General features: G+C 36.8%; 1 protein-coding gene across 2 annotated transcripts in view; it reads right to left on the bottom strand.

Moving 5' to 3' along the window:
* Positions 1–7366: 7366 nt before the first annotated feature.
* Positions 7367–17690, bottom strand: part of frmpd1b (FERM and PDZ domain containing 1b) — a 30722-nt gene continuing 20398 nt past the window's right edge. For both annotated transcript variants that reach the window (XM_060884988.1, XM_060884989.1), the window contains 12 exons: positions 16081–16126; positions 15862–15966; positions 15655–15750; positions 15338–15463; positions 15092–15211; positions 14777–14913; positions 14345–14471; positions 13912–14004; positions 13042–13224; positions 12634–12778; positions 11536–12549; positions 7367–11408 (listed from right to left, as the gene is read on the bottom strand). In XM_060884988.1, the coding sequence (XP_060740971.1) occupies positions 9136–11408; positions 11536–12549; positions 12634–12778; positions 13042–13224; positions 13912–14004; positions 14345–14471; positions 14777–14913; positions 15092–15211; positions 15338–15463; positions 15655–15750; positions 15862–15966; positions 16081–16126 (4465 nt within the window). In that variant the 3' untranslated portion in view covers positions 7367–9135. The remainder of the gene's footprint in view (positions 11409–11535; positions 12550–12633; positions 12779–13041; positions 13225–13911; positions 14005–14344; positions 14472–14776; positions 14914–15091; positions 15212–15337; positions 15464–15654; positions 15751–15861; positions 15967–16080; positions 16127–17690) is intronic.

The raw sequence follows: 17690 nt of genomic DNA, 5'->3' as shown, positions 1-17690 counted from the left end.
TGTTGGATGTATGTCCTGTTCTTATTTATGCCACTGGCCTTAATAGTGTTAAATGGTCAGGAAGGTGTAAAGAAAGCCCTTCAGAAACAGTTGGTTTTCAATTGGGGTTAAATTTAATTAATGATGGATGTATGATAATTACTACTGCACATGAGTTTGAATGTGATTGCTTGACTCTGAGCATCAGAGGTGGGTAGTAACGAATTACATTTACTTCATTACATTTACTTGAGTAAATTTTTTGGGTATCTTGTACTTTTTGAGTATAATTAAAGATGCGTACTTTTACTCAAGTAGATTTTTGTGGAAAAACATTACTTTTACTTCGCTGCAATCGTTCCTCCGTTACGCAAATGGTAATAAATGAGATTTAATAAATAATAATTAGTTTATATGACAAGTCTCGCGAGACTTTGGAGAGGCTGCTTCGCGAGAGTATGCTGCACATCTCCCGCTGAAGTTTAGCGTGCCTTTAGTTGGAAGATGATGGCTGAAGCAGAGGAAGACGTTTGCGCTTTATCAATGGCAGATCACCCGTGGCCTCAAATTAATTCTATATTTTCACTCCAAGATGTAAAAAATAATAGCTTTATAATGCGATGCATTCTGTGTGCACCAAAACAAACAGACATCGCAGCTTACAAGAATTCCAGCTCCAACCTAAAAAAAAACATGTAGCGGTAAGTGTCAAAATTATGCCTATTTGATGGTAATTTGGTAACTATGGGCACTTTGACCTTAACGTAATACTACATTTCACACACTTTCTGAATGTTTTCCCTCATATACGCTCTCGTGCAATCCTGTGAACCCTACAAACACGTTCATGAACAAACGTTCATTATAAGAGTCTGCATTTTCATATCCATGTTCCACAAAATAAATTGAATTGCATGCTGTAAGACGTTTTGCATTTATACGCAAATCCTGACATCAGGTTTTTTTTGACTACGTTTTTTTTTCACTAAAGTGTAGAACATATACAAAATAAAAACGGGATTATATTTTGTTTTATCCCTACCTAAAGAATACATGTACTTACTTATAAAATGTAACAAATGTAAGAATAAAGTAAATTAATCTTAAAAGAAAGAGCAGGTTAGCCCAGCACATCATTCATTTACATCATTAAACCATTAATCACATTTTATATATGTAAAAAAAATAAATAAATAAATAATAATAAAAAAAAAAAAAAATATATATATATATATATATATATATATATATATATATATATATATATATATATATATATATATACTTCAACCTGTGTTTTTTTTTTAGCAGAATAAAGAGACTTTTAAGGAGAGGTGTGTGAAAGCTCTCCAAGTAGTTTGAAAATCAGGGTTTTTGCTTCATATCAATCATATGAGAAGTAACTAGTAACTAGTAGTTTTTTCATCGGATACTTTTTTACTCTTACTCAAGTAACTATTAAGATTGTTACTTTTACTCTTATTTGAGTAAATATTTCCATAAGTACTTGTACCTTTACTCGAGTACAGATTTTGGATACTCTACCCACCTTCTGCTGAGCATATGCCCCATTATACGAAGTGTCTCTAACTCTGTTATTTTAGATTATTTAATTTTTTTTCAGTTTGGGGATACCAAGGTGAAATGTGGATTATTCAGAGAGAAATATGATATAATGGTAATTTCATTTAAATGTGTCTAAAGAATAACTTCATTTAATGCACTGGTAATAATAGCAGGGCTGTATGTTAACATTTTATGTACATAGCAATAGCGCTACAGAGGTTGAAAGTTTTTAGAGTATTTAACGTCTGTTATCATGTCTGAAAACGAACAAAAGTAATGGAGTTCATCACTTAAAGAGTTGATTGATGTTTTGTTCATTGATGTTTCATACAGAGCACAAAAATACAAACCATTAAAAACTGTCTTAACGTTTTTTCTTTATTTGCTAAAAACAGAGGAGTGCAGAAACATACCTCTTACACCTCAACATTACACATTAAAGTAGAACAGATCTGTGGGCAGACAATCACTAAATAAATACTAAATAAAACACTAAATGTGTGTCACATTTCTAGCATGTCTGCTGGTCACTTATATGTATTTGGTCTCCTGGCTCTTTTAGAAGAGGTCATCCATTTAACTGCTACCTGATTTGGATTGAATTCCTCCAACGGGCAGCTTTCTGCGCTCATATGGATTACGGGTTGGATCATTAAATTTCATTTTTTGTTTCTCCCTTACTTTCATTTGGTCAAGTTGTTTCTGTCGTTTCTTCTGTTGTTTTTGGGAATGACGAATACAGCTTCATTACTTAGGAATTGTGGGGAATGGAGTTGGACAAAATGTCTTAACTGCAGCCTGGACACAAGTCTTAATCGTAAAACAGACCACAACTACCAGGTGTAATAACAATGCACCATCAATACACACACACAAAATTGCTGTGTTATGAACATGCATAACTGTATCGAATTGCTTTTTACTGCTTAAAATAGTAAGTTTGCCAGAATGCTGCTAGAAAGTGGTTTTTAGCTACAGATGGATTTAGCATTCAGTTAATAAAATGGTACTAAGGATTGATATAATCTGTGTGGGAATAAAATGTTTGTAGTAACACAGTTTATTACATATTTCATTGGAAAGGTTTGGCAGAGTGAATGTAATGAATTGAAATAGAAATAAATGCTTAGAGATAATTTATCATCTCCAATAGTGCCAAGGATTATAATGTAATTAATGGAGTATTGGTGTGTTGAATTGTGAAAAAATGTAGTGAGGTTTAGGGGGTGATAAGTTTGATTTTCTGTTGATCGGGAAATCCATCTTGCTGTGAGTTTTTAGAACTTGCTCTCTGTGAGATAATATGCTTGTATAAAGCAACTGCTCCATTTCACCAGGGTTTTGTAAAGGATGATAACATGGAATACATATTTCATTCATTCATTCATCTTCTACCGCTTATCCGAACTACCTCGGGTCACGGGGAGCCTGTGCCTATCTCAGGCGTCATTGGGCATCAAGGCAGGATACACCCTGGACGGAGTGCCAACCCATCGCAGGGCAATACATATTTCAGCTTTAATAAAAAACAAAACATGGCATTAAGGGGTGACACTCAACAGCTATTTAAGCATTCTTTGGACGGCTATATTTACAATATAACATATGTCTGTAATCTCACAAATATCATAGCTGGTATTTTAAAGCCCAATTTGTAAAGCACTATATATATATACAAGCTGTTGGGTCAAAATGATCGTTTTTATATCAAGTCAACTTGTCCAAATTAATCTTAATCTAATCGTGTGAGAGACCTTTTTTATATAGATTTTATGCCATAAAGCTAGTTTGGAAAGATGCCACCTCCATGGTTTCACTTGCATTTACTTCAAGCATTGCCATTACCTGCTGTGCTGCAATATGCTGCAGTATGTGTGAGTGATGGGTGGGAAGGGGAGGGGATGGGCTTTTGTGTTCGACTGTCTTTGCTTGCAAATTACCTGGAGGTTATTCTAAAATGAAAACAAAAATCTTTCAATTTCAAAGTCCTACAGACTTACTTAAATGTTTAAGGTTGCACATTTTTTGCAAATTAAAAAAATGTTAACATTCAAATTTAATACCATACCATACTGTACCACTCACTCACTCATTTTCTACCGCTTATCCGAAATACCTCGGGTCACGGGGAGCCTGTGCCTATCTCAGGCGTCATCGGGCATCAAGGCAGGATACACCCTGGACGGAGTGCCAACCCATCGCAGGGCACACACACACTCTCATTCACTCACGCAATTACACACTACAGACAATTTTCCAGAGATGCCAATCAACCTACCATGCATGTCTTTGGACCGGGGGAGGAAACCGGAGTACCCGGAGGAAACCCCCAAGGCACGGGGAGAACATGCAAACTCCACACACACAAGGCGGAGGCAGGAATCAAACCCCCAACCCTGGAGGTGTGAGGCGAACGTGCTAACCACTAAGCCACCGTGCCCCCCACTTTTAAATATCAATCGAATTAATTAGAATGGATTCTTAGGTTGAGACATGACTGAATTTAAATGTTAAATCACATAACAGATACTAAGAAAATAAAAATTAACATTTTAAATGGGAACTAATGAGGGAAGATGCATACACGATTCACGTTTATTAACAAAACAATTTTATAGATATACAAAATATTATATACATACCAATTCACTGATAAATTATATTAACCAGGTGGCTCACAGGGTTATTTATTCATTATTCTGGCCAAGTTTGCTGTTTAAATGTACTCGTTTGTGCTCATTAAGTGTATTTGAGAAATATAAACCTAATAAGCTCGTTAGAAAATACACTGGCTGGACAAAAAACTGCATCACTCCACTTTGATTCTGTAATAGCTTATACATAAAAGCTCCTCCTGAAAGATGTCTACCCTACCTTTATGTCCTTTCCTCTGCCTGACAGTGGATAAGTAAGTGCTCATCTCATTATAGCATGAATAATTCAAACAAAAATAAAGGACTACATTCATATAGATTTTGCATTGCATTTTTAGTTGTAATGAGTAAACCATTGAATTCAATTTATTTGTATAGTGCTGTTAACAATTCACATTCTCAATTTTTTAAAATAAAGTTAGTACATATCCTTAACATTTATCCCTAACGAACAAGCCGGAGGCGACAGTGGAAAAAAAACAACTCTGTGAGGTGATATGAAGAAACCTTTAGAGGAACCAGGCTCAGAAGGGAACCCATCCTCATTTGGGTGACTAGTTAATAATGTCAATGTAAATGTAATGTTATTTCTTCAACTAATTAATAGTAATAATAAACTTATTCTTATTAGGAATACAGTCTGCAAATGTTCCCAGATTTAAGGCCTCCTATTGGAAGGAAGATTTAAAGATTTTAAAGAATTGTGTTTTTTTTCATGAAAAATTTAAGGTATTAAAGCTCATTTAATCATTTGCATTTGGTTGTGATCATTAAAAAAAAGTATACATTCATTCAAAAATTATGCATTAAGTTAGTATGTCGGTGTGCATCTTTTCTTACCTATAATCCACCTCTCTACATTGTGACACAAATACAGAAATATAGAGCAGACTTTAGATAGGAAAATAGAAACAAAAATCAATTTATCAATCAATATATCAAATTTGAATCCCATTAGCTCATCATAATGAAGAAAAAAGTGACTCAATTTTATTGCCCAGCACTATATCCAATAGTCAGGTCATCCCCTTTGGTTGTAGTATCGAATTCATGAATTCCAAAGACGCATACCTTGTTTAAAGAGTACAGACTTGAATTTGTCAACTTCTCATTCATGCCATTGTATTCATGAATCCCACACACACACAAACACACACTCAGCTCTGGTAACCCACTTTTTAAATTCTGTCCGAATAACCTCTGCTGACATAATGGACACAATTACTAAGCTAGAGTGTCTCCTGAGGCTGGATGACCTCCCTCTGTGGAATCATTTACTTCTGCAATAGAGAATCCTGTGGATGTAGGAATTACAGTAAGAAGAAACAAACACAGCACCCTTAGAGAAAGGTGTACTGTGTGTTACGGTAAGTGGAAACTTTGTAATGAAGCCTGCGCATGTTAATCTATGTTATTTGACAATATTGGCATACATATTTTTCTTCTTTTTCAGTATGTTTTTTCCAAATGTATTAATTTTACCATAAAACAAGAAACACTATTTTTGTACAGAAAAGCTCTACACACACAAAAAAAATTAGACATTACTAAAAGCCTAAGACAAAAAAGTAGATTGTTGAAAAAAAATCATTTAGATTTACGTGCTGTGGTAATCAGTGCTCTAAATCTCTATCATCAAAACACCATTTGAGGGAACAGCATTTGCAGTACAGCTCTAGGTACATTATGGCTAAAAGTATATGGACACCTGACAATCACGCTCCTATGTGCTTTAGGAACATTTATTTTAGCTGTAACAATATTGCCTCTTCTGGAAAGGCTTTTCACAAGATCTTGGAGATTTTGGCCTAATCGGCTAAATGAGTTCAGGTGTTCAATGCGGTTGATACCATGGATTCTGTGAAGGCCACTAAATTGCTTCCACCCGTATCCTGGCAAACCAGGTTTTAATGGAGCTCACTTCATGCATGGGGCATTGGCATACTAGAACAAGTTTGAGTTCTTAGTTCCAGAGACAGAAAATTGTAGTGCTATAGCATTCAAAGACATTCTATACAACTGTAAACTTCAGACTTTGTAGCAACAGTATGAGGAAAAATGACGTATGGGAGGAGGCAAGGGTCCACATACATTTGGCCTTATAGTGTATTCATAGAATTGATGCTGTTCTGGGTGTTCATGATGGTCCAACCTAACACACTTTATGTTGAGTTTTCTTTTGTCATATCTCACTAAAATCTTTAAATGGGACATATTTTATTGCTTGTTTTTCAAAAGAACTTTTCAAAGTCAACTATATGCTCTTTGAATTGAGGTATGTGGGTTGCAAATATTTTGAAATGAAACACTTCCTAAATATTTAGTCATTTTACTTTCTATCCTTTGCCTGTATCACAATCTACATAAAGTAATGCTGTCTTTTTTGTCCTGGGAGATTAAGATACATTTATTATAGATCACTACAAAATGTATTTAAACCAATTTTCTACACTATAAATTGAATGCTCTAATAAAGTGTATAATAAAATGCAAAATAACTTGAAAAAAAAGAAAAAATAATAGATGCATAATCACAAGAATAATGCATTAATCACACTCATCCTATTTGCAATGTTATTTTTACAGTTCCATAAATTGATTATCATATACTACTAGACAATCTATAGCTATGCTTCTAAGGAAAGACATTCATCCATCAATAATTTAGTAGCTCATGTTAAATATCTTATTAAAGCTGAGCTTTGTTTGACTGAGCTCCAAATACCAGCTTTGTCTAGAATGTTATTTTAGTTTTTTTTTTTAGATGTTTCAGGTGTACAGTAAGTAAATGCAGAACAGTAAATCAACAAGATCATAAATACATGAGGCAACACTGAAATCTGAAAGAAAATGCATAGAAAAAAAAACCCAATTGAGCAGTAGATTCCATTCGATTTCATTTTTTAATTATTGATACAGTAGAAGGAATGCAAAACGACTTCACGATTGTCCCTTCATTAGTCAGACAATTCTTCACTGCTCAGAGCTATTCTGGGTTTATATAGATATATGAACTCCAAATGCAAGCTATCCGCATACACAGATTAATTTAGTAAATTTTTATTTGCTACAATTATGACAACACCCCCCCCCCCCCCCCCCAAAAAAAAAAAAAAAAATAAAAAAAATAAAATAAAAAAAAAAAAATAGCAACAGGACCATTTGATGATGTCCTCATTCAGGTACTTTGATATGGCTGATAGACCTCTCTGTCAGTGTAACAATTAGTGTCATAACTTGTGCTGGCGTGCTACAGTAAATATTTTAAAAGATTAACACATAACAAGACCACAAATGCAATAGTGTGTTGGCATAAGAAAACTCCTTTGTACATTTCACTGTTTTTTTTCCCTTTTTTTAATGCTTTTGTTTGTGACCCGTGGCCTCAAACACACCTTTATAATGTTTACCATGATTGTTTGACATATCAATGTGACCAGAGAAGTGTATTTGTGATGTCTGGAAGCTCTCCTCTAATTTAATAACTTTAGTTAAACCATGTTATGTTCATAATTGATCAATTACAAGTGCAACAAGCTCTAAGGACTAGGTTAAGTTCAATGATGATCATGTTGGTACTGACCTGGAACAGGCTCTTTCATGTAGATCCAAACCCCAGACCTTTATATGAAAGATGAAACGATGAATGCTACCAGCAACCATTCAGAGTTTAACTGACCCTGAAGGTGCCACATTTTATGACACGATGAATTTAAACATACTTACAGTAATAAAATGCAGAACACTAACTGAGTTTTGGGTGCCTACTGAAAAAAACTATTTAAACTCTAGTACTAATACCTGGCAATATCTTTGCCAATATATCCGCCCCAATCATCACAAGGCAAATTATGAACCAGGTTGCAATTGCATAAGTACTTAACTTGAGCTTAATCCAGAATATTTTTAAAAAGTACTTCAAGATCAAGAATAAGGCTTAGGTTTTTTTGGGAAGCCCCATTATCAAAACAGTTTTGATCAGATATATGAGCAATGTTCGATACAAAAACTTTGACAACAGATATGAATTAGTGACACTTGCATAGTAATAAAATAAGTAAAAAAGTGGAGCTTGCCTAGTGCTTGAAATGAATAATCACAATGACAGAGCACCTTGTGCTGTATCATCTTTGGAACAGTAAGATAATGTGGCATTGAAAAATGAGCATTAAGGTTCATACTGACATATAGATATAAAATTAAATACTGTCAAAATTTCTCCATCCATTAACTCCCATTTCTATCCAGCTTTTTAAACAAAAGGAATGAAGACAAACTTTGGATAGTGAGTTGATAAATTACTGCACACGATTCAAATGTTACTGAGTGTTTTATACATCCTTTCTAGCATCTATTATATGTACACGTGGTCAAGAGTTGGATAAGAAAGAAGTTTAGTGTCTGTTTTGTCCATCTTATGAAGTACCATGCCTAAATCAGTGACGAGCAGTACAAAAAAAAATATATATATACAGACACTGGACACTGTAACACTGTCTATTTCTTTCAGGTTTCACTAGTTATAAGACCAAGAGGTAGGACTTTACATACAACAAAACCAAAATGTAAGTATAGGTTATAATCCAGGGTGCGTACACATAATATGTAAAAATAAATAAGTACTTGAATACATACTTAAAGAAATAAGATATTGTTAGAAAATAGCTACTGTATGCATCAATAAAACCATATCCCATGTAAAGTTCATAAGGAGACTTGGCAAGACCAACAGTTTTAGAGGACAAAAAGGTTCTACATTTGGTAGACTTATTTGCCTGTTAATCTGTGTGACTGAGATTTTGTGTGTTTGTGTGTGTGTACACGGCACTTACTTTTATTTCATGTGTGCCAGCACACATTCAAAGTCTTTGAATCCAAAGAAAAGGATCATCGTTCTCTTTGTTCTCTTGTTCTCTTTCAATCAAAAGATCCAAGTTCAGAAGTTTAGTGGTAAATGTCTATTGTCTGTGTCTGGAGTGTGTGTCCTGAAGAGCTGTGTTAGACAGAAGACTGTTGAGATGAGAACCGTGCATTGTTTAGCTAACAACCTGACACCCTCCCCCTCTTGGGCTGCTTCTACAGCCATCACAAACTCCTTGTACAGACACACAATTTCTTGAAGCTTCCGTAAAGCCTCAGTGCCATCAATATCACCATGGCAACTTCCACAATCTGAACAGGACACTTGAAGGCAAGCTGCTGCCAGATGTACCAAAGCTCCAAAGCTATTGCCTAATGAGAGAAGAGCATCATCCGGTGCCCAACCAACTCTAGTTGCACGCTGACATCCTGAGGCCAGCCTCCGTGCCTCAGCTTGCACTAAACACCGCTCTGTTTCAGAAAAGGAATTGCCATTCATACTACTCGCCTTTTCACATGGCCCCTTCTGGCCTGGAGCATTTATTGCAGTCTCACCGTTCTTAAGCACCAGCAGAAGATCATCAATATCTTTGTGCAGAGATGTGTAGCCGCCTTTAAGCCCTATACCTTTTAGGCCCGTTACATATCGCCTTTCTTGAAGATCCCGTAGTGGATTGTCCAATGGGTTGTAACCCAGTGGTCTAGGCCGGGGAGGGGTAAAGAGAGGACTAAGCTCAGTAGAGGTTGAAAGGGGGTGAGGTGAGTCTCGTAGTAGAGACAGGATATTGGAAGAGGGGGCAGAGGAAGGTAAATTTGATATCTGGGATGGTTTGTTGATTTGTTTCTGACGGGAAAACTCGTACACTGTGAGATCATCATCAAAACTACATAAATCCTCAGAATCCCCACTAAAGCAATTGGCATAAACAGTGTGGCACCCACAGGCATCACGGTGGGGTGTCCCAGTGCTTGATGGAGGAGATGGCCTTTCCAGATTATCTTTTGTACCAGGGTGTTTTTGAGACTTAGGCTGTTCAGACCTGCATGTTCCCAAGCGTGAGAAAGGTTCCGTTGAGTCTTGTAACCCATTCTGCTTCAGGTCTAAATGACCAGACAATGAAGTTTTCCCGCTTGTGTCTTTTACATATGAGGCCACATCTTGTGGCCCGTCTTTGAGCTTCACAACAACTACTGCAGCATCTTTCTCTTTCCAATCATTTAAAGCAGGTACTGAAATGGATTTTGGAGATTCCTTTTGACAATCCTTGGAATCAGATACATCCTTAGATGCGTTAGTGTCTGCTAATTTATCACTGCTGAGTGCTACTGTCCCCAAAATTTCCTGGGATCGGGTGAGATACCAGGGCATGTCCTGGATCTTTCCACGTAGTGCTGAAGCAGGCAGACGCCCAGAAGAACTTCTGCTGCTTAAAATCCTTCCAGTCACAAAAGAATCTTTAGGATCCATGCTCACAGAGCCTCTCATATTCACAGATGAGTGTTGAGTGGCTGTCGGAGAAGAAGCACTGGACGCTGTGACTACAAAGTTCTCATTCTTTACTTGGTATTTAAGGTTCTCATGGCTTAGAGAGACCCCTTTGCTCAAAGGCAGGTCAGGGGTGGACCCATTACGCTGGGACCAAGTGTGCAAAGAAATCCCATTTGATGGTGTCTCATCTATAGTTTTCAAAGCTAGATCAGCTGATGAATGACAAACCTTAGATACGGGTTGGTCAGATTCTGGGGTGTGTGCAAAAACTTCTTTCTTGTGTGGCAGAGGAGGCAGTGATTGGTGTTTTTCTGTTTTCTCTTCTTTAGCTATTTCATCTTGTTTAGAATCTGTAGGTTTGATATTTTTAGTATCATTTGAATGAGTTGGTAACTGGGATTTAGTTTGCCTCACTGCAGTGATTAAGGGGGAAGACCGTGGTGGCCCAGCTGTAGTAACAGGCTTAAACTCCATAGTGTCTGGCTCCATCTCCAAAAGCTCTGAGGATACGTGAGCATTACAGCCAGGAATATCTCCATTTGACTGCTGGCTCTTCTTCTCCGATATGTGATTATTTGAGATAGTCTTAGATTCAAGGATGTCTGGTTGAGGAAGCAGAAACCCTGAAGGCTTGTGACCCTCCAGCTCTGTATTATCAAGAATACGTTTTGCAGGAGTGACATCTTTAAGGAGAGAAGTGTCCTTCTTTAGTTTGTTTCTATTAATAGGTAAAGAATCGCCATTGTGTGGCTTGTCTAATCGATTATGTATCTTGGATGCTGCTGGTTCCACCACACTGATCTTAGAATCAGTCTGTTTCATAGCATGCTCCATTCCATTCATTCTATTCACTTTCTTGTCTGGAAGAAACAAGAAAAAGAAATACAGAAGGGATAAATGCTAGAACAAGATTGCCAGAAAGAATACACATAACTGTTACACATTATACAGAGCATGCATACAAATGTTTAGGAAAAACTCACTAACCTGCAGGCTGTTCTAAGATTGGTGGAGTGAGACGATCCTGTGCATCAAAAAACTCGTCTTCTGATTCTGAGCCACTGTATCTCGTTTCTTTTGCAATTTCAGAAACTCTGGGTACTGTCCTTGGGGGTGGAGGTGGAGGTTGAACTTTTGGTCTGGACAAAGTTCCTTTAGATTTTGCTTCCTCTTTCTGGTGGAGGTTAGAATTTCTATTATCTTTCTTACATGCTGGATGGCTACTAATCTTTGCTAAAAGTGCTTGGACATTGAAACCAGCTACCGTAGATTTTATGCTATTACTACTACCCGAAGCCAACACAGCATCGATGTCTGCAGGGCTATAATTTTTGTTTTCATCTTTATTAATCTCTTCCAAATCACTCAAAGCATCATCACTTGCTTCAGGTGGGCTTGGAAGGGAATCAGACAACTGAGAGAGGTCACTGTACCTCAAGCCACTGTGCTTATCATAGAGCAAGCCAGAGTTAGGGCTTGATTTCTCTTTCCGTTTCCGGTGTTCAGGAATCTCTAGCAGGTAAGGATAATGGACATCCAGGTTAGAGGCCCCAGTAGCCTGTTCTGTATTAGGCATCTCCTCCTGAAAAGTGTCCAAACGAGCAGGCCATGTAGTGGATACCTTGTTAATTTCCTCAAGAGTGTTAAATGAGTTACTGGACAAACTAGAGAAGCTGCTGTTGACTCTAGGGTCTGTGTACCATCCTGTTTCCATAAGTGCATCTACTCTTGCTGCATAGTCCTCATCCTCAATACAACAACTTGTACTTGTTCCTTCTAGAATGCTCTCGAATACCTTCTCCTCTTCTTCTGTCTGGGTCACAATCACTCTTACTGTGTTTACTTTGGCCTCTTCTTTCTCTTCATCCTTTCCATCTTCCCGGTCCTCATTTGTTTGAGTTGAGACAGTGTCCTCAGAAACTGGGGTGTCTAGCAGGTTGTCCATGGAGTAGTCCTCATCTGAGCTGTCATCTGAGTCACTGCCACAGCGGAATCCAAAGCCTAGGGAATAATATTAATAACCAAATGCTTAAAGCATAGGAAATAGATGCACTTCTTAAAATTATTTATACCAAAAATATTTACCTTCTTCTAAAGGAATACGACGAATTTTAGGACGAGGGCCCCAACGGAACACGTTCATGTTGGGATCTACTAACAATTTGCAATATCCTGCCAGCAGACATGCCAAATCCTTAGCAGCTACAGAATCCATTAACAAGGCCAGGGGCTTTATATAGACAGCAAAAGAGAGAAAAAATCTAAATATACGATAACTTTGTGTAAGGTATGATTGCTTGCTCTTAAAGGATGCTTGAATATGTGAGATAAATTCATAAATCTCTAAATATGAAATATAAAAGGAAAGCTGAAGAATATATAAGAAAATATTTCCAGTACATATACCCTACATCTACAGACCAAAAAAAAAAAAAAGTAATTGACAATTTTATTTATTTATTTATTTTTTAGATATTCCATCTGTGTACCCACCTGGATATCATGTAGGTAGATCTTTAGCATGCTGACCCTGTCAGATTCAGAGAGCACTTCTACACGGCTGATATAATGAAAGTCTATAATAGTCGAGATCATGTTCAGCTTGTGGTTTAGTATCTGACTGACACCAAATCTTGCTCCCACCAACAAACTCACCAATGACTCACGATCCTGCAGCTGAGATACACATACATAAATACGCAACCATTGTCATCCTTGTTTACAATCTGAATGTCTGCCAAGTAAAACAAGTATTAGTATACTACTAATGGCATGTTCATGCATACAGCAGCTCGCAGTGCCAAAGCGACCAGAGACCATTTTTCAATTTCATTGAGAGCTGGTGACTTCTGGCGATATTACCGACAGTGAGCATTGGGGACTAGATGTGGGCATGTCCAATGACGTGACAAAATTGAGAAAATTTTAACTGTATGCAACCACCAATGGGACTGAAGACAGTGGAGTGCAAGTGATCCGTGACAAAGAGCACACACTGCTTCTCCTTCATCTAATGTCATATGATGCATAGATACACTGCTAAATTATATAATTACATACAAACGCCAAATCTCCCACCAAAAGTTTCATTTTAGCAGAAAGAGAACTGTTTTGTTGTAGAGTGGAATGCTGGTTGCATTATTACTGATTGTTGATATTATTACTATGCTAAAAAGTAGTAGGAATACTTAAGGGTGACTTCAAAGAATGATGATAATTTTCATGTGTGAACATAGTTTAAGATTCTCAAAATAATGATTTGGACCTTTTCCCTTATTATTATAAAAATAGAAATAGAATAGAAATAACATAAAATTCTAGCAGATTTGATTTATTCTTTGGGAAGTAACAACGTTTTCTTACCAGCATGGTAGCATTGTAGCTTCTCCCACTATATGATATCAGTTCTGCCATCTGAGTTAGATATGCTAACCTGGCCTGAGGAACTGAGATTACCTGAGGGAAATGTGGGGGAGGGTGAGGATAATAAAAGACAACATAAGAGTAGACAGGAGAAAGAATTAAAGCAAGAATAAATGCGTCATGGTGAATCATCACAAAAGCACATATACTCCCATTCTTCTATTCCTGAGTTTTGTGCACAATCCACATATGTTGCTGCATTTACTGTTAAGTCCATCATATTTCTTTCTTAATTAACACTAAATATTATTAGAGATTATATTAAACATTTCCATCATATTCTAGATATATTTTTTTACAATATGGTTCTTATAGATCTTATATTACATCTTATATTTTCCAGCTAATGTCCACACAAAAACACACAACTTACTTTCTGACGCGGTTCAAGCAGTGACTGGATTTTCTTCATATGGCCTGTAAGAGCTTTCCTCAGGTCTTTTTCTCTCATGTTCCTCAGTAATGTCGGTGAAATAAAACTCTCTAATCCAAACTCCTTACTAAAAAACACATGCACACAAACACTTTGCTATTTAACAAACAATTTTTTCAGTTTGGTTGACAGGAAGATCTGCTGTTAGGCATTTTAGGAAGCATGTTGGTTAAAGGGGAAAAAATAGCTGTCATTAGTTAGGATTTATCATCAGGTAAGCAGGTACACTATTGAGGAAGAGTATGCCAAACAGAATGCCTGCCAAGATTCATGTTTGTAAGTATAAATGCCTCCAGATTGTAATATAGCTGGTTTCAAAATGCACTACATAAGTGCTGTATATTTGAACTGCAAGTTGCATAAGAGACTTACACAATATTCTTGATAGATGCTCTAGTAGTTTGTCCACAGCTGGCCAACCTTTCATGCATATGCAGTGCTGCTAGCCTCAAAGCAGTGTTACATTTCATTTCTACTGCAAATCGCTCCTGCAGCACGTCACCAACACTCTACACACACACATACAAGAAATTGTACCCAAATGTTTCACATGCATGACATTAGCTGCAGTAAGCAATTTTTACTCAGACAAGATTCAAAATATTAGTAAAACATCGCACTCTGGTCAGAAATTGGATAAAAAAAAATCTCTATTTACAGCAATAAATTAAAGTTACATATATTTACCTGGTGAAAGAGGTACTCAAAGGCGACTGGGTCATCATGCAGCAGGTCCACTGGATCTCGGGGGATAAAACACACTCGGAACAGACATCTGTAATCATGCGAGTCCTTCTTCTGGACCACCTGAGAGATTAACATGTTTTTTATGCATTTCTTCCATGAGCATATTTTCAATTAAGAAAATGGAAGCTATAGAAAGGCTTCATTTCTAGCAAGGAGATATTACGAGAAAGGGATATTAAGAATTACCTTCTGTATGAGCTCATCCTCATGCAGTAAGAGTAGTTTGGTGATACTGTATTGCTGTTCCAGCACCAGGGAGAAATACTCAATAGATCGAATTGACAGCTTGTCCTTTAAAGTCAGCACAATGTCCTACATACACACAAACACAAACACACATACAAAATCATAATATGTCTGGGGAGTATATTTGTGTAGCACAATCAGCATAAAATTATGTGTTTGTACATTATAATGGGGTCAATTTGCTTAGTAATAGGAATATAAATTGAAAAATGTTTTTGCAGTCACATGGGAATAAGGCAGAAATGCTGTTGACCAACCTTCACTGTGGTGGTCTTATCAAATTTGAAGGCTTTGGTTTGCCCATTCTCCAGGTAGACCTTAAGCACATTGGGCAGAAAGAGAAGGGAGTTTCCCTGGGGAGACACATGACTGACATGAGCTTCACATTAAATAGAACTCCTTTTTTTTTTTTTAGAAAAATAAGAAAAGTGTGAGTGATGTATGTATGCATATGGTGGCTGAACCTGAGTGTGTCCGTTGACTAATACTTCCTCGGCAAAGCGCACTTTGACCGGATTTCTTCTCAGGCGAGCTCTCTTTTCTGCTGACATAAATGATGACTTGGGGTTCTGGAAAAAAAAAAAAAAATCAAAACAAACCAAAAAACAGCCACATAGCCTTGTTATCAAAATGCAGGTGCATCTACAATGTCATATTCTATGTAAGAGTTGCCATGTACTCACCAACATGTTTCTGAGGACCGTCACGGTTACAGAATCCTGGCACTGCCTACAAAAAAAAGCGTCTGAAGTTGTAACCTAATTGCATCAGAGCTAAATGACAATGATACCTAAAAACTAATTTTTAATGGCTTATATATTTTCTATTCTCAGACTGCAGTGTCTTGTTTAGTGAAGCATTTCTGTATAAATATGACCAAAAAACATCACCAGGTTTTCAAACAAGTCCTGAACATGGACAAAGAGAACCCAGTTAAGCAAATGAGACAAACATATTATACCATGAAGAAATCCACCAATGTCCCAAAGTTGAAACTGTGCTGTACTGAGGTTTGCCACTCACAGATATATGATACTGGATTATTTCCCTCAATAAATAAATCACCATGTATAATATTGCTGTCTCATTTGTTTAATTAGGAACTCTTTATCTTCTTTTAACAGAACTTGTATAAAAAAATGATGTGGTAGGTCACTGTCAGAGACTGGGAATATGCCCAGGTGTTGTTATCTTCATGTGATTATGTCTTGTACGAGTTCACCTGTTTCCCATTACTCCTAATGTGGTTTGTTATTTATACCCTTCGTGTGTCGATTGTTTGTCGAGTCATCACAATGTGCATTATGTTTGCCGTTGTGTGCGGTCATGTTTGTTTTGTTTCCATGTCTTAAGTAACTTTGTTTTAGTCTTAAGTTATGTCATGTAGTTTCTAAGTGTCGTCGTTTTGGTTTATATTATTTTTGTTCAAGTTAAGTCATCTTTTGTTATGTTTTCTTCTAATAAACCATGTTTCATCTTCATCCCTGCATTTGGGTCTGTAAAATTCTTCAGGGTTCACAAACTTTCAAGCACCACTTTTATGGTCGTATTAAAAGGCTTCAAGCTGATAAAGCCGATTCTGTGCTACGGATATGCCAATATTGCTTAGATTAGAAAAGGCTTTTCTTCATAGAGAGTACTTTCAAAACTTGAACAGTGTTAGAAATCCTGCTCAAAGGATAATCAGTGTTAAAACCTCAGATTGAGAATATTAGCTTGTTATAATATTTAGCACTAATATTATGTATATGTCTATATTAACCAAATACAAAAACGCAAAATAACTAAAAATTAAAATGACTGATGTCAAACAAACGCATTTTAACTTTAAAGGCAGGGTCTCCGATTTTTGAAAGCCAACGTCGAGATTTGAAATCACCAAAACAAACACGCCCCTAACCCAAATGGGTCCCACCCCTGTATTGATAGCTCCGCCCACACATACGTAACCCAGGCAACTAATGGAAAGAAATGTGTCTATCATAGCTGAAGGGAAGAACAATACGATTGCAGATAAACAAACAAGCAAAAATGACACACAAGCATAATCATGCAAAGAACGGCATATATTAGTTCTGTGAAACAAAGCAAAACCAACGTTACTCACCTATCGAGAAGGAAAAAAGCTCCTCAGCGTCTTAAGTAAAGTTGAAATTCCCGAGTCAACTCCTGAGCTAAACGCTGTTACTACACAACACACGGTTGTAGCTGCCTCTCTACATTACTACGATAGAAAAGAGGTGTTATTTGTGTAGTAACAGTGTTTAGCTCAGGAAACTCCAATCTGTGAATA

Source organism: Tachysurus vachellii, chromosome 13 (assembly GCF_030014155.1).
Source record: "Tachysurus vachellii isolate PV-2020 chromosome 13, HZAU_Pvac_v1, whole genome shotgun sequence".
Classification (NCBI taxonomy): Eukaryota; Metazoa; Chordata; class Actinopteri; order Siluriformes; family Bagridae; genus Tachysurus; species Tachysurus vachellii.
The sequence above is the reverse complement of the archived record's forward strand: the minus strand, read 5'-3'. Positions and strand labels throughout refer to the sequence as shown.